The sequence below is a fragment of the Crocodylus porosus genome, unplaced genomic scaffold (assembly GCF_001723895.1).
Source record: "Crocodylus porosus isolate Cpor-Errol unplaced genomic scaffold, CroPor_comp1, whole genome shotgun sequence".
Classification (NCBI taxonomy): domain Eukaryota; kingdom Metazoa; phylum Chordata; order Crocodylia; family Crocodylidae; genus Crocodylus; species Crocodylus porosus.
The window spans coordinates 9,535,192-9,552,821 of record NW_017728917.1 but is presented as its reverse complement, the minus strand read 5'-3'; the positions used below and the strand labels follow the sequence as shown (position 1 = coordinate 9,552,821).

The 17,630-nt window shown below is 41.7% G+C and overlaps 1 protein-coding gene across 12 annotated transcripts in view; it reads left to right on the top strand.

Annotated features, from left to right (window-relative positions):
• Positions 1-17,630, top strand: part of MITF (melanogenesis associated transcription factor) — a 120,430-nt gene that overhangs the window by 91,545 nt on the left and 11,255 nt on the right. For 5 of the 12 annotated variants that reach the window (XM_019536661.1, XM_019536657.1, XM_019536662.1 and 2 more), the window contains exons 3-7: positions 9,793-10,020; positions 11,091-11,174; positions 13,460-13,555; positions 15,231-15,351; positions 17,485-17,559. In XM_019536661.1, coding sequence (XP_019392206.1) covers positions 9,793-10,020; positions 11,091-11,174; positions 13,460-13,555; positions 15,231-15,351; positions 17,485-17,559 — 604 coding nt within the window. Of the gene's footprint in view, positions 1-8,723; positions 8,857-9,792; positions 10,021-11,090; positions 11,175-13,459; positions 13,556-15,230; positions 15,352-17,484; positions 17,560-17,630 lie in introns of those variants that run through there. The other 7 variants (XM_019536658.1, XM_019536660.1, XM_019536667.1 and 4 more) reach the window with 6 other exon arrangements.

Sequence of the window (17,630 nt, the reverse complement as noted above, 5' to 3'; positions counted from 1 at the left end):
TCTTAAAATTGGGATATGATACATTTTAACTGATTTTCCCCCCCTTGTTCTCTCCTGCCCCTCCCACAGGCTTGAAAAGAAAGGTATATCACTAGGTATCGAGGTGGGAGTTAAGGACACAGACTTGGAGTTGAGACTTCCTAGACCCTGAATGCTGGAGGAACGGTGGGTAGGAAAGTGGTCCTACCCAGTTTACACTCCCTTTCCACATCCACTCTTGTGCCAGTGTGACACAGCATACTGGACAAAATGCATCTATGGTCTGACCTAGTAAATGGCAGTTCTCATGGTTTTATGTCGTCGACTGCTCTGTGAGACAGGGGTTAAATTCGTGTAGCACTGCTTAAGCAATGATGACTGCCAGTGTGTGGTTTTGTTTTCGTTTTTTTTCTGTTAATTGAGCATCAAGGCCTTGAAGGGCTCCTATAGATGTGCATGGAGGCTGCTTCAGTGTGCTGTAATTACGGCATGTTGGAGCAGACTCGATTAACCAAGTCTGCCGGAGCATGGTAATTAATATGCTCCAGCAGAATCTAGCGTCATGTGTATCAGCATCACCATGCTGAAAAATGGGGGTCAGGGTGCTTTAACTAAAGCCTGTCAAATGAGCTTTAGTTAAAGTACCCCCCCACCTCTCCCTGCCACCACTTTTCAGCAAGGGGACACTGATACACATGACGCTCTAGGTGTTTTAATTAAAGCACCCCCACCTCCTTAAAGCACATGCCACTATTTACTTTTTCTGCACAGAGTCATTTAAAAATTAGCGTCATGATATGGTGGGGATATGTAATAGCATCAGTTTGGCATTTTGGATGAACTCCTCCTTTGGAGCACCAGAGTCCTGCCTTTTGTGTGATGTCCCCCTCCTGACCCTCAAGATTAATAAATAAAATTTAAAAAATAACAGCAAAATTTATTGGAACAGTTTTGGTAGTGGATAGTTGCTTTTCCATGAAGGTGACTTGGATAATCTTACTCTGAAATGCTTGATCATCAAGTTCAGCGGTGTAGTGAAACTGTTTTGTGATAATTCAGTAGGTTTAACAAAGTCATAAATAACGCTGCAGCCCATTGAGCAGAAGTATAAAAATCAAGGAATTCACTGGTAATCTGGCCTTTGTCTCCTTCAAGTAAACTAAATCAGTGATTCCTTTCTTTAATGCTGTTTCTAATGATCATGTTAATAGCGTGATAAAATGAAGGCCTTTAAATTTGTTTTGTGTTACTGCTTATTCAACCTTTCCATATTCAGGCTGACATAAAAGCCATTATAGGCTATGAGTGAAGAAGTATAGATTCTGGCTTGCTCTTTATTAACTGTGACATGTGATAGCTCAGGGCACTTGTGCTGCACAAAACTATTTTGAATTAACAAAATCTTCATTCTTTGTAAAATGGTTCCCGTGGCCGTTACATTCACTGCAAAGCAGATAGCCTGAAAACAGACATATTTTAAAACAAGTGTTCTTTGTGCTGCAACCAGAGCTGGTAAAATGATTTGTTAAAACAAAGTAAATGGTACTTTGAAAATAGATTGATTTTTGTATTTTTGGTGTTTCTTGTAAATGTTCTGCTGGTGAATGTGAAAAGCCGTTCCTAAGCTGCTTGGGTTTTTGCAGGCCTTGAGAATTGACTCACGTTTTTGGTTTGATAGTCTTCAGTATGCAATTGGGAGAGAGTGTGCGGGAGAGTCGACCTCTCTGTGCCTCTGCTTAGTTGTGGGTACAGCCATTCTTGCCCAAGTCTTTATGTAAGTCTAATGGGTTTAGAGATTTGTTGGAAGAAAGTTACTGCACGTCTGCAAAACGGGTGTTCGTTGCATTATTAGTGTCAGAGGATGGTGCTTTTGGCAATGTAGAGACTTTTTTTGTCTACGTTTAATGTACTTGGCCCAGTTATGCCTCTAGGCCACAATTTCTCTACACCAGGCCATTGCCCCCGAACATTCATGCACGCACTATGTTAACAATCAATGCATCTTTCTAGAGCAGTTGGACCACCACCTCTTGACAGCAAGGGCCAGATCCTGTTTTTCTTCTTGGGGAGGGGGGTGGATATGAGTGCAGCCCTATTGCACCCTGTCCCAGTCACTGAGACACAGTAGTCCAAAAGATGAGTAGTTGATCTGTTCCTCACTGCTTTTTGGGACTTTATCTGCAGGCTGAGATGAAGCTATGTTGCAAAGAGATGCGTTAGGAACTCTTTCAGGGACTTGAGCAGGGCGGAATAGGCATTTGTTGGGCATGTTACTGCCATTTCAGAAGCCTAGAACAGGACTCTACCCCAAATTTCATCTTACTTTGACTCCTGCTGTGTTGTCATTCCATAGAGCATGTAGCGGTAATATGTGCTGCTTGTGAATGGAAAAGCTTCAACAATCAAGAAAATGGCAAAGATTAAAGCATCAGGGGCTTGTCTCGGTGCTCGTGGAAGTCTGTAGGGACACTGTCAGTTTGACTCCCATGGGCTTTGGAACAGAGTCCATTTTGCAAGTGGAAATCTACAAGTTAAAAGTTTTAATTATGATTTTCTGACTTATTCAGGCCAGAGTTCTGGGCACTGCCTTTCTGTGTACCAGAATAGTGGATTTAATGCTTAAAGCAAAACAAAACGGGCATGTCAAAACATGCAAGCCCATGCACTTACTTCTTTGTCCAAAAAATGAGCAAACTCAAGCTTGTTGCCACTTTCATAACGAGATGGGAGGCGAGGCAAGTTTTCTTCCCTTTTTTTTGTTGGTCTATTTTTTTTTGTCTACTTTGTCCCATGCATGACTTTGGCAAAATAACCCCTGTGCTCTACTGCTTGGTGAGATTGGTGGGGTTCTGCATGCTTCTTGGTGGCGGGTTGTGTGTGTGTTACCAAGGCAGACTTGCGTTAATGCACACTAGACATAAGTCAAGTGCAAAAGGGGTGAGGGTTGCTAAATGAACAAAGTTTTTTGAATGTTCTGACTCTTGTGGATTTAAAATGTGAGCTTGATATTTGCAATGATTTTTGGAAATACTCCAATTAAGGTAAACGATGAACCCTGTTCCATATGCGACTTGGGCAAACCTGGCCCAGCTAAGTATCCTTTCAGGTGTCTTCTCCAAAATGTCTTTCCTCCATGGCTTCTGTGAAGTGAACATTAGTCACTTCCTTACAGACTATGTCCACATGTGAGAAACCACCTAGAATTGGGAGTCTTGGGAAAAAGGCACAGAGAAAAAAAGTGGATTTGAACCTGTAGAGCAAAGTGGCATAGGTCACAGCTGGGGCATTTTGGCAGCATGCGTACAGATGTGATGAAGCTTGCATTCCTGTAGGCTCTTTCTGTAGCTCACTTGAGGACTTTCAGGGCATGAATCCAGGGCCTCTTTCCCTTTCTCTTCATCACTAAATTTATTTTCTATGTGTGTTTTGTGAGGGAGAGTAGGGGGGAGGGTTTTTTTTTTTTATTATTATTATCCCTTCATGTGATACAAGTTGAAGGCAGCAGCTACTTCCTTGGAACAAAATTGTTTCGACTGAAGAATTCAGACGCGTGCGAAGAAAACAAATTTGCTCCGCTTCTAAATTGTGCCTAACTGTTGGAGACGCATCGGAGGAAAGCATGGTATTTATGGGCTCTTCCTTCCTGAGGGGATATGAGAAATCAAGTTAATTGACTAGCTTCATTTCTGAACCAGTTAAGGACTTGAAACTTCCCTAGCAGCGAAACCAGAAACACAGAGCCTTTCATCTCTAGGTTCCTGGTTCAAATCCTTGGGCCATTAGTTATTTACTAACCAATGAATGTTCAGTGGCTTTATGCAACCTTTCTAATGGTTAGTCCCTTTCAGCCACAGTGCCCCAACATGTCCCACCCCCGCCTATCGGCATGTCTCACAGGGCCTGCATACCAATGTGTGCGCACACACATACACATACACACACACACACACACACACACACAAAAAAGGTTTTTGTTTTTTTTTTAGTAGGCAGCTTTATGGCCTGATGCATGGCATGCCGGGTTGTAGCATGAGTGAGGCTATGTCCATAAATTAAAAATAAGCATTTTGCTTATTGAAAACCAGGCTGTCTGTGGCCTTGGATTTCAGCTGATCATGTCATTTAAGGGCAGGCATATTTTTTTGTACATGGGTAGTTCCCCAGGCTCAATTTTTCAGTGCCTTATTATCGGATGTAATGGCATAGCTATATTTGCCAACAGGCTGTAAAACATTTGCTCCAGTGCAGCTTGGATGTGCAGGCTTGAAAGAAATAGGAAGAACTATAAAACTGAAAAGACCAGTCTAATGCACAGCAACTCTTCTACCAAGAATTAAAATAGCTTTGAAATTATCCCATAGGCTCTGCATAAAAGTCTATGGCACTTGATTCAGTCATTGGCTTCCTGATGTTTCTCTTAGTCTCTTAATAGAAATCTGGCAGGTGAGAGGGCTCTGAGCTCTGCCAAAAACTACCATACTCTTGTGCTATGGTGCAAAGTTGCAACAAGTTGGTTTATGGGAAAGAAATATATCTAGGTAGATATAGATAGAGCCTTAAAAATTAGCCGAACACAGCACCTTGCTGTGTTTTATTCCATCTTCATGTGCTTCTGCAGCTGAAGTACAACTTAATGCTGGTCTGCTGTTGTGCTATGCTCATCTTAAAACTCTTCTGTACAACATGACCGCTCTTCTGTGACATGGGAGAAAACGCAAACAGTCTTTGGGCAATGGTCAACTGCCTTTTTAAGAAAAAAAAAAGGGAAATCTGTGTACAGGAGTGATGATGATTTTATACTGAATCCATGGTGGTTGTGCCTGTGGATGCCGAGTTGCATCAAATATCTTTTTATAGACATTTCATAATCGCAAAATGTTGTTGGACCCTTTTGTCCATTGATAGCAAATAGGTAATTGGCCAAGAAAGCTTATGCCTGTTTGAATCAATTAGTTAAAGGGCCACTTTGTCTTCCCGCCTCCTGACTTTAGGCTAACATGGCTAACAACCGCCCTACTTGTCTGTGCAACCGATGCTCTGCAACAAAACTAGGGAACTTCTTCTGCCTTTGAAGTGCTCCCAGAAGATGGTTACTGATTTTGTTGGAGCTGCAGTGGCGTTGCTCACTTGTACCTGCCCTGGCCTTAGTACCTGGGATCTCTTCATTGGTTTTGCATTAGTAGGAGAATTAAGCAACAAGGAACAAGTGTTCCAGAAGGTTTTTCCTGCACTTGCTTGGTGTCTGTAATTGGATTTTTAGCTCTCCTTCATGTTAAGCAGATGAGGTCATTTAACTTGCTGTTGTCTGACGGGTCTTGTTCCAGAACTTTGCTGTCTCCTTTAAGTCAGCAATCTGAAAACTAATAAAAACCTTTTCAAGTGGCTAAAACCCTGAAATCCTGTTTCCGGATGGCTTTTCCTCTCGGCCCTTAGTCTGGCGATCTGGGCATAACTAAATCTTCAACTCGAGCAAAGTCCTTGCCATTTGTGGGGTTTTGTGGTTTATCGTTTGGTCCCATTAATTTTAAAGTGATACAGTATGTTAACCTTTCTTCAAAATCCCATGACATTTAGCTTTTTGAGCAACAAGAACTGCTATTGAGCTGGGGAAACTGACCCCAAAAGTATTTATTTGCAATTATAAGCTGTAAGTCCTAGGGCAATATACTTAGAACAAATGCTTTCTCTCTTTTTTGTTTGTTTTAAGCTTCCTCTCATTGGATTAGTACGTTCCCTGAATCTTTAATCTGTTCAGTCCCTGCTCCTCAATAACGCACAGGCTTTTCTTTTAATAGTAATGTTTAAAAGCATCGTATCTTCTACAGAGGGTAACAGCCTGCTCTGACTGTTAATCCTGTACTGAAACCAAACCCACTATTGTTTCATCCTGGCTATTAGGGCAGCTACAACCTTGGCTGCGGGACCCCCAGTAGTCAGCATGACTAATTGCATGATTTAGATTGCATTAGCATGCAACTGTGGACTTAGGTTTCTGTCATGCATGGGGTCCTGTAATGTCTTTCAACCCCAAGCCATGTAACAATTCTTGTAGGCGACTATCAATCTGTATGCAATATTCAGCAATTTTTGGCACCAAGTTTCTAATCAGACTTATGTGAACATGTGAAGTTGGAATTTGCTTAGAAGGCAGGTTTTTCTAAGGGAAAGCAAGAATTACCTGCCTGACACCCAATCCCATAACTAATCTCAAATTAGAGTTTTTAAATATGGAGCTGCTAGAATTCTTCAGGGAACTAATTAGGAAAAAGGAACTGTTGTAAATCTGTTTGGGGGCCTGCAAATATTGCGAGAGTCGTGCTTTCTTTCTTTAAACCGAGTTTGGGCACCCTTTAGTGTAAGTACTTTTTCAAGTCATTTAGACATCCTGACCATGTTAGCTGTTGGTCTTAACAAATCCAGTCTGTTGTAACTGGAAGAGTGAAATTGTCCGTTTCCACCCAATACTTCAAAACACTCTAATTCATTTTCTATGCCTAGTAAAAATAATGCAAGGAGCAGGCATGGTTTTGTCTCCTCCAGTTGCTCAAAATACTACTGAATTATCTTGTTTTATTAGGCATGTAAAAGTGTGTGTGTGGGGGGGGGGGAACCAGGCAAAATTTTATCTTCTTGTAATAGTAGAGTCCCTTATTTTTGTCAGAATTGGAACATCTGTCTTGAAATCCATTAATCAGCATAGTGTGCTTCAGTCATTAGCTAATGGCCAGAGATGTGTGTTTATTTCTTGTCCACGTTGACCCTGAATCAGTCTCTCTTAATTCTTATTGTATTCTTTTTATATAAAAATGTGGCATGTAAACTTCAGCGAGGCCATTTCCAGATAAAATGTAGTGATTTTATTCTGCTGATTTAATAGACTTGGTTTAGCTTTCCACCAAGTTTCTTTGAGGTGACAGGCAGGAAATTCTCGGATGAGCATCGAACACCCCTTCATGTCTTTCATGGTAGTTGGTTCAAAGGAAATTTGGATTCAGGGTATTAATTGGTCTCTGCATTCTGCTTTCCCCCTTTATACACAAGCCTAAAGAGTGAAGTAGTCTCCAGGAGTCCAGATTTACCTATTGTGTAATGCAGCAATGTCAGCAGTGCCCAGTGAGCACGAGAGCTATTCTGAGGCTATGGATGTATGCAACACATCTTGTGTGTTTCGCTCTGCACAGAACTGATTCAGAGAAGTTGTCTCCAGATCTGTCAAGCTCCTCTACCATCCCCAAGAGGAATTGTTAGCCTGGATATCTGTAAATCCTGCCAATTTGCTCTGAATCCAAAAGCAAGCCATACGTTGCACCACTGTCCCCAGTCAAAGACCAGAGCCTTTCCCCGAGGCCCTTCTGTCCCATGATCTCCCAGTAGGACCTTTTTCTAAGTACGGTACAACCAAAGTGGAGTTGCCAGATACAGTACAAGCGTCACTTTGCCTTGGATACCAGGTCCCTCTCCAGCGCTGTGCACCGAGTACCAGCAGCTCTGTGCTAAATGGATGCATTGGAGGAGGTACCTCATAAAATTGGACGGAAAGGGTCCTAACCCCTCTCCTTAACACTACAGAAAAAGGGGGTATAAAACTGTCACAAATGATCAACGTCTTAAACTTTTCACTCGCTGTATATTCAGAATGGTCACTTTAACCCCTCTCCATCCTTGGACCCTGACTACAACTCTCCTTTGTACTGGAAGTATATTTGAGGTAGAATTTACCCTTTACCCACCATAGTCCCAAGAGCGTGCAATTCGGGAAGTAAGAAATCCAGGTGTAACCTAACCAGGAAAGTCACCAATACAGAGCTGATCCCTTTGGCAATACTCAAGACTCTTATATAAAAGACTTTCTGGGCCTCAAAGTGAGAAATATCTACACCAGCCCCAATACAAAGCATTAGGGCAGTGTTTTGGTGAAGATCCATCTGCCCTTGTTCCAGACAATGACTTTGTCCCTAATTCCATGCGTGCAGAGTCCTGGGGTAAAAAGTTTTAGATGAAATGGGCTGATTAAAGAGATGCAGCTTTCTCCAGCAATAGTTTATGCTGAAGGACAGGGACATGTTTGGGGTATCTTTCCAGAATGCATTCACTAGGCTACCTAAGAACGCGTTTCTTCGGCAGCTCCAGCACGAGGGGCCATGATTGAAGTACATTGCGTACTACAGTAATGGCTGAAGGGACATGAGGACATCTGAGCATGGCAGACTTGGGAAAATTAAGCCTAGAAGGGCAGTAGCTGGTGCTGGTTGGCTTCATTCCTTCCACACCACTGGGTGCATAAGGCAGATGTGGAAGTACATAAACCTGGAAGCCTAGAATAGGACTAGGCAACCATGTACTTTTGTTCAGCGCATGCCCCTGACCGTGAAGACTGCATGCAACTTGTAGCACTTCTTGTGCAGTTTCTGCCCTTTTTACTCTGGACTTAAAATTTGTAACCTTACTGCTAAAGAAAAATACCATTGTTTAGTAGTATGACTGGAACGAAAGATGAATAGCAAACTGGCCTTGAGCTAACTGTCAATCCTGACTTTGATAGCCCATCACTTAAAAGATCCTTTTATGTTTATGAAAAAGCATGACGTCAAAGCGGGGGGAAAAATCATACCAATATTTAGGGCTAAACTTGCTTCCAAGAAGAGTCCCTTGTGTGAACTGTTTGTTTCTCTACATGCGTAACTAATTAGCTTGGGTTATTATAAGTGGATGGTCGTAGTAAAGTTTCTTGTGCTGTACTGGGGTAGCCTGTTTATGATGCTTCTGTGTGCGAGTCTTTGAGCTGGAATAGCAAAAAATAAAAGATAATCAGTTCCTTAGCTAAGCTGGGAACATAAAAATAGTATGCTGGAAATGCTTGAGTATAATCATTATCAGGTGAGTTACTTTGTTATCCGCTTTAAGAATATTTGCCGCATATGCAAAGTTATTTTATCAGCATACCATGTCATATTTTACCTGGTCTGGGTAGTTTTTAACTGTTTGAAATGGTTCATGAGCTCCTCTGTAGGGTATTGCATTTCAGTGTGGCATAAAGACAGTAGCATTCAATGTTAGGTAAACTTTGTGTTCAGAAGTGGTGAGAATTTGCCTTTTTAAAAATATTGATTTTCCTCGATTTGTCTGCTTTTTACGGTTGGTGTGGATTTATTTTTCACTTTTCCACAAAAAAACCCGTAGTATTAATAAAGCAGGTTTAAATAGAAAATATACTGCTAACAAACACGATTAATGCATGCATTGAATTTTTAAAAATTTATTAAGCCCTTAAAGATTTTTTTTTTTCTTTGTGTCCGCCACTTACAATTAGTGTATTTTAACCAGGCTTCATGCCTTAACAAGGTCATTTTAGTTGCACACAAATCAGACCAGGAGTCTCTATGGTTTGAATGTTTTGTCTGCAAAAGAAAACTTTAATAATTTACTTAATTTTGTACAATGCTCATCTTTTCCAGGGATTAAAACATGTTAACATGTTTAACTCTAGGATTCATTGGAATCCTATGGTACCACAGGAGAGCAACCATAAGTAGTATGGTTTTGAAAGTAAAACTAACGCTTTCAGAAACAAGCAGCCTTACAAACTGCAATTACTCGAATGTAAGCCAAAAAAAAAAAAAAATCTGGTCGGTCTTCAGCTATTATAAGGTAGTGAAACTTCAGCACAGCTGCACAGACTTATACCCATCAAGGAATTCACTGTGAATAGTATCTGGCACCATGTGCATGTGGAATAAACCATGCAACGACTTCGGAAAGCAATAAATGGTTGCTTTTTTATTTATTTATTTATTTTTTACTATGTGTTTGTAGGTGCAGACTCACCTTGAAAACCCAACCAAGTACCACATTCAGCAAGCCCAGCGGCAGCAGGTGAAGCAGTACCTTTCTACCACTCTTGCAAATAAACATGCCAACCAAGCTCTGAGCTTGCCCTGCCCAAATCAGCCTGGTGATCATGTCATGCCCTCTGGAACAGGAAGCAGCGCACCCAACAGTCCAATGGCTATGCTCACGCTTAACTCCAACTGTGAAAAAGAGGTAACGTAGCCTATTATGATAGTAATTGTTTCCCTCTTACGAAAGCTGAGATTCACTCTTGATCTTTATTTTGTATTCTGAAGTCCTGGCTTGAATCCACAGTTGCCAGTAATGTGCATATAGTTTTATATAAAATATTTGGGGTGGAAAAAAATCTGTGTCCTAGTTGTGTTTCTCTGAGCTACTTTTAGTCTGCTTACACGTCTTAAAGGCTTTTCTGTGCTTGGTCAGCACAAAAAGGAGCGGGTAATTGACCTTTGGAGAGTACAAAGCCATTTTTGTATGCTGTAACTTTCTGGAATAATGTTTTCATGGCTCATTCATAGTATAAAAAGCAAAGCAGAATAAATGAAAAAAATCAGAAACCGCAAACCATTGTGAGGATTTTTTGCAGGAAAATAAAGTTAAGTAGATCTGTCACTTGAGAGTAGGACTCCCAAGTGACACTTTTTTTTTTTTTGATAAATTTTTAAAATATTGCTGGTTGCCATTTTGGTTGCAGACCCAATTCATACACATTCAGAATTTCACTTGTATGCCCCTTGCAGCTCTCAGGACCATGAGTTCACATGCGCAGCCTGCAGTTCCCTTGACTGGGGAGTGCTGATGGCAATGCTTATGATTGGATAGTCTCATATCTGCATCCAGGGTGTGTGCACACATGTAAATGTTGGTGTGCCAAAGGCCAATGTATCAACATTTATTCTGTTCTCCTCCTTTTTAGGATGGAAAAAAAAAATGTAATGGCCATGTCTTTTCAGACTTGACTTCAGTTCTAGGGTTATTTTTATGCTAGCCAGGAAAGCCGAGCTGTTCGTAGCTGTTTGTTCTTTCTTTTGCTCTGTACTGTTTCAGTGCTTCAAAATAAAGGGAACTTAAATAGACCTGTCCCATAATCAGCATCTCACCCAAACTCTGCTTTTCCTTTAGGGATTTAGAGCTTCACATTGCTGTGTCATCAGGGATGTGTGTGCATGGCACTGGCTCACTTGCGCTCTCTTCTGACAGAGAGGTTGTGCTATCAACTCAAGTCCATGCTTTGCTTTTTTTTTTCCTTTTTATTTTTACAGGGATTATATAAATTTGAAGAGCAAAGCAGGTTAGAGAGTGAGTGCCCGGCTCTGAACACGCACTCACGAACATCATGCATGCAGGTACTGGATGACACAGGACTTGGGAGCACGAGACCCTTTATAAAGAGATGCTCTGATTCTTTGGGATCATTCAAAAATGCAAATTTGCCCCATAATTCATTGAAATGTAAAAGTAAAAGAATTACAGTACAGAAACCAAATCTTCCGCTTGGTAATTTCTCATAGCAGCACCTGAGAGAGTTTAATCCTTGTTCCAGTTTTAGTAAAAGAACCAAAACGTTTTAACCCGGCTCTGCAACAAATTCTTGGTTCCTAAAGAAGTCCTAGGAAGATTATTTGTTAGATGGCTCCAAAATATCGTTTGCTTCATAGGACGTCAGAGGAAAGGAGACTTGTCTTGTTTCAGCTATGGCTTCCCTCTTATTATTATGTAGCATGTCCTAGTCTAATGAATGATGGTCATTTAAAATATGACATCCATACAACTGGAAAGGGTATAACGAGAAAAGTTTTTAATATTTCCTTAGGAGAGGAGGCTGCTGCTTGAGGGCTGAGGAGCTGATTTGATATTTCCATCAACAATATGTCTTAGAGTTGCTAATGTGTCTCTTTATGGCATTTGTCTTTGATCTTCTACTCCTTCAATTCATGCCATCATGTATGAGTCACCCATAGGAAATGCTGTATAGAAATGTCAGGGGAGTGAACCAGTTAGATGCTGGTAGAGATGGAGGTAACCAGTACAATTCTTGGCAGCAGTGATGGGAAAGGAAGTGAGGCACAGTTTTATAGGATAAAAGGGGAAAGGAAAGGTGACAGCAAGTCAGAGGGAAGAGATGGAAGAGGACCCAGACTGAAAGTTCAGAGAAGCCCCCAAACCTTTCATAAAGTTATGTATCCTTGTTTGCTGTGCAGAAATTAGTCCTGAATGCTGTATGTGCTTGACTAGACTTGCACGACCGTGCTCTGCAGTGCATGAGCCATCACTTTGCATTGTTGTTATTGATGTGGTGCTTTGATACAATTCAGCTTGTGGGAATGTCAGCTATACAGCTGCAATTTAAACCTCATCTTGCCCAGGTGCCCTAGGAACAAAATGGCAAGCAAGAACAAGCTCTCTGAAGTGGCTACAGGGGATTACTCTGAACAGCACAGAGGTGCGAAGCTGTCCAGTGTCTGGAGAACTGTGGCTTAGGTCCATAAAAGCATTTGGTGTTGGCAGTGACACGTGGTTGTGCACGTCCAGTATTTAGGTGCCATGGATTCTCAACATCTTTGCTCAGCTGCCATGCAACTCAAAGGTGCCTAAATTTGCTAGGGTCTCTGATTTGAGAGCAGTCTCTCAGCTAAAGTTCCTGCAGAGCCCTAGTTGGTGAATATTTTCAGACTTTGCTCACTAGATGAGGCCTGCTGCTAAATGGTGGTACAGGTGCCCTCTGTTAACCAATATGGTAGTAACTAGAGCACTCATTTGGGATATGGGAGAGCCAAGTTGGGGAATGTGAGCCCACATGCTCCAACTTCCCAGAGGGCCACCTTAACCACCAGGCTACAAGGTACTTTGGGTGGGTTGCCTGCAGTTCTCTTTTTCTTAGAACAGCCTTTATTGGGTGGAGAGTGAGTGGATGCTGTATTTTAGTAGGACACTTGCCTGCAAGTTGCAGTCCCCACTCCAATAAATATTTAAGCATGTTGTAAAAAATGAAGCGGTTAGCAGCTGAGCTGAGAGAGATGCTTCCTTTCAGCCTGGAGTTAGATGCCTGGACCCCTGGAAGGAAGAAGGCTTAAGCCTTGCTCCTCTCCCTGGCATTTCTTACTGGCTTGCTAAGGGTACCTAATGCTCTGCATTCATTGCATGGGAGCCTCAGCACCCAACTGAGGGTTGCTGGTTTCACCAGCTGATAACGCACCTGAAAGTTAGGGCATTGCACGTTGTAAACCCTTCTGCAGATCAGACACTGATTCCGGCGCACCTTCTCAGCCACATTGCTGTGGCACAGCTGCCTTGCACTTCAAAGCCACCACCTTTTGCATGTGTTGAATTGAGTGGATGTAGCACGCGGGGAGCAAAAGTTGCATGCTGCCAGATGCTGACTCCTGCTGATTTGGGAGTGGTGCTGATTGCGAGTGCAGGCAGTCATGGCTGCTCCCGGGTGGGGGAAGTGGTGACTAGTGTCCAGGGACTGGAATAGGTAGTCCCCAGCACACGAGCAGAGACCCACATCCTTGGCAAAAGGCTGAGGGACACCAGGGCAGTGCAGGGCCTGCTTTTGTAGAACGCAACCTGGGGTTTGCTTAAAAACAGCAAAATGACACAAACTTCTCTTTCATTTTTGTCTGTCCAGATGGATGATGTTATTGACGATATAATTAGTTTGGAATCGAGTTACAATGAAGAAATCCTTGGCCTGATGGATCCGGCCCTGCAAATGGCGAATACGGTACTATAGCCCTTCCTCTTCATTTTCCAGTTGTACAGATTGCCAGTCTAGCTCTCTCAAATTCAGGAACAAGGCTTGCTTGTAGGGGTTATAAGATGATGGTGATGCTTGGTTGATTCAGTTACTCACTGGGTGAAAAGAAGGAAGATGATTCTCTTGCAGTGGTAACGAGATATAATAGGTAACCGCTGCTAATGTTTTACATTGCATTGTATGCAGCTAATCCAGAGACCAGCTTGTAAATGCAGCTGAGACCATGGAAGCATCCTCCTCGTATCATACTGCTCACAAGGCATAAGGGAACTGGAGAGCTGGGCATCCTGCTTCAAAGGACTGAATTTGGTGACTTGGTCTGCTACATGCTCTGAATTTGGGACAGACCTAGATAATATTCTCCCTCTTCCCCCTTGGGTTATCATTATTCTATTGTTTGCCAATCTCATCCAGGTTGAGAGGCTTCTTTGCAGCTAGTAGCCTGCTTCCTGAATTACGGTACCTGAGGTCTGCAGAGTGGGCCTGTTTTGGAGATTGGCTTTGCACTGCACAATAGAGGAGTGCTCCGAGGTCTCAGCCACTCAAAACTTAAGTGTATTCTTTGCTTTGTGCACGGGAAGTAGCTCCACTGAATTCAATGCTCAGACTTGAGTAAATGCACAAATCTGCAGAATCTGGGGCCATAAGGAGTTTATAAAAATAGCTGAATGTTAAGATAAAGGCTTACAAAGTGTCACAACAGCAGTAATCGGAACTTACTCAGCACCACCGAGTTATAAGCTCGCTCACATCTTTAACTGCTTTCTCAGTAAACTCAGTATGAAAAATTAAAAAGGTGTGGGTAGCACTGTTCAGCATGATACAAGAGTGTTAAGGAATTGTCTTGATAAATCTTGTTGGAATATTACCCTGGTGTGTCTATACAAATCTATTTTGCTTTTACACACCTACGTAAATGAGTACGAATAATTTAATGGATTAGTCATTAAGAAACCCGATGCTAAAAAATACATGGAAATCTTTTCTCTGCCACCACTGCCTTTGGGTTTTTTTTTATTTTTTTTTATTTTTTTTATTTTTTTTAAATGTTGGAACAGGAACTAGGTATGTAGAATGCTTCCCTATGCAGTAGATATTAGGTCAAGTGGAAAAAATGTACATGGTCTAAACAGGTCTGTCTTATGCAAGTCTAATTTACCAATAACTCCATGCTTGAATGCTCATGGAAGAGTTTGGGGCTCCCTCTAGTGGTTGCATCTTGACTTTTGGGATTCCCTTTTTGGTGGTGGTGGGAAAACATAATCAGTTTTTCTTGCAACAAACAGGATCAGAACATGTCAGGGTTGTAGTAATTAAATGTTCCAACATCCCAATATTCTTTTATAGTTTAGAGACCACATTTCCTAGGCTATTTTTTCTTCCCCTTTTTTTCCACCAAGTTTTACATTATCTGTATAGTTTCCTTTCCACGGGATCAGGCCTTCTGAGAGAGACCTGCAGAATTGTCTCAGTGTAGTAATTCTTTGTACATCTCTAGGCTTGAGTGACTTTCCCTATTGTAAGGTGGAGAAAAGAACAGATTTTTTAGCTGATGTTGGCTTTGTGCTTCTGTATGAAGTCTGTCATATGGATCATGGGAAATGATCTTCTATTTCTTTCTTTGTTGTTTTTTCTGTTTCAGTTACCTGTATCTGGCAATTTGATTGACCTGTATGGTAACCATACAAGTTTGCCTCCTCCAGGGCTAAACATCAGCAACTCTTGTCCTGCTAATCTTCCCAATATAAAAAGGGAGCTGACAGGTAAATAACACTTGAAAGAATAATGTCAAGGCTTTGTTTTATTAAGATGACTTTTAAAAATAGGTTAGAAAAAAGGAAATGTACAGATGCCTTACTCTTTAGTTTGCCCTGCACTTCAATAAGCCTGTTTAGCTTACAGAATACAGCATGCAACGTGTGGTCTTTACACAGAGCAAAATGATTCAATTGTCAGGTCTGTAATCAGCTTCTACTGTGATAGACAAGGACATTATTCTAACCAGGGTTGCCAACCCAAGAATTTTTTTTACTGGCAACAATTGTTTTTTTACTAACTGTTTTACCTCATGTAAATGTGACTGTCTTCTGCCAGGCCCTGGATGACAACAAGGCCAGATTCAAATTTAAGGATTGAATATCAACTTTTAATATAGTTTTACTTTGCCTGCAGCATTGGCTTTACACTCCCCTACTCATTCCCAACTGCACCCTGTACCTGTGCTGCTTTTCCCAGCCTTACCCCTGCCAGCCCTACTCTCCCCATCCTGTCAGGGTCTTCAGCTCAGGCTTCTTGGTTATTTTAAAGAATAGTTCTGTTTTGTTTTGTTTTGTTTTTATGGACAGGCGTTTCTAGCTCTGGCACCCACCTCTTCCTCCTCCCTTTTTTAATGGACTGTCTGTAAATTTATGGAGAGTTGTCAAGAAAATTTATGGATGAAATCTGTGTCACAATCAAACCTGTGTGATGAAAGTGTGCACTCTGAAGGACTCCTTGCATAGCTCCTTTATGGGTTAGACCTACTAGACATTGCTCTCACAATAGGCATAATAGTGACGTGAGCTGTCTTAATGGTGCTCTGGGGGAGTGCCAAGTTTGTGGCTCTTTTAGTGGACGAGATTCGTCATTGTTAAGAAAACTGGCAGTATTGTGCAATGTGAGGACTTGGAAGTGTGAAATCGCCTCTCATTGGCAAGGGCTATGGCTGTTTGTGTGGGCAGGCTTGGGTCAACAGGCCCTGTATAATGCAAGAAATTTTTTTAAAAGAAGCCTTGCACTGTGGCAGCTACACCTGTATCCTTTGTTTTCTTTCTGCATTGAATTGTATTATTTCTCTCCAACTGCAGATTTTTATTTTTTGCTAGATGCAAACATTTGCATCTGCCCCAGTTGCATTCCCATGCTCAGGGAAAGGTTATTTCCAGTGGTACAACTGCCTCCTACTTGCCCCGCACAGTGTTTCCATCATGTGCCCAGGCAACACTGAGTACATTTTACTTTTATTGCCACAGAAGCCTGAAATGCAGATTTGGGGTGGGGAAGGGGTGGAAGCAAGTTGCCCAGATATCTGTGACAAATTGCCTTGGGGGATTTTAAACCCTTACCATTGTTTTGCATGATGTGGATGAGCTGTGCAGATCACGCCAGGAAATTTTACCCCTCCAGATCCCATTGAGCATCTCCTAACTAGTAGCTCTGCAGACTCCACCATAGAGCTTCTGGGTTAACTCCTTCCCCTGCTGCAGGTCCTTTGGCATCTGTGAATTTTACCCATTGCAGCTTAAACTTTTTGGAAGAAGTGAATTGTTTTCTGTCCTGCCTAGATAATTCTGCTGACAGTGGTGCATTATGGCACATTTCAGTGAGGTATCTAAACACGTGGCAGAACTTCAACATGTGAAGGTCTCATTTCTGTGACCCTCTCGTGTGCCAAAGCAGAGCCTCAGTAAGAACTATTCCCTTCGTTCCTACCAGCGGAATGGGTTTAGTGGTTTCAATTTGGACTGACTCTGGATTTCATTAATATAGCTTGCATTATTAGAGAATGCTTCGTCTGTAGTGTACAGCAGAAGTTCTCAAACTTTTTCTTATCACATAGTCCTTTCCAGCTTTACCAGCTATCCATGTACCCCTACCAGCATAAGTTTTTTTTTATATTTTAACCCCTTAAATTCCAATGATTATAATCAAAAGTAAATCTGCCATTATACAATTTCTCCTGCATACCCCTCAGAGATGTCTTGCATACCCCCAGGGGTAGGTATACCACAGTCTGGGATCCCCGGTGTACAGGATAGGTACTTTTCAGTTATTTGTCATGTTCCTGCTGTTTATGAAACTGAAATTTTGTGTTTCCTACAATTTCTTCATTCTAATTACTTCATTCACATGCGCAGCATGTATTTTTCCTACAGAGTCGGAAGCAAGGGCATTGGCTAAAGAGAGGCAAAAGAAGGACAATCACAATTTAAGTAAGTTGATTCTGCTCAGCTAACAATCATTCCCTCAGCATTTTAATTAGTAGGTCAGTAATTATGAGGCT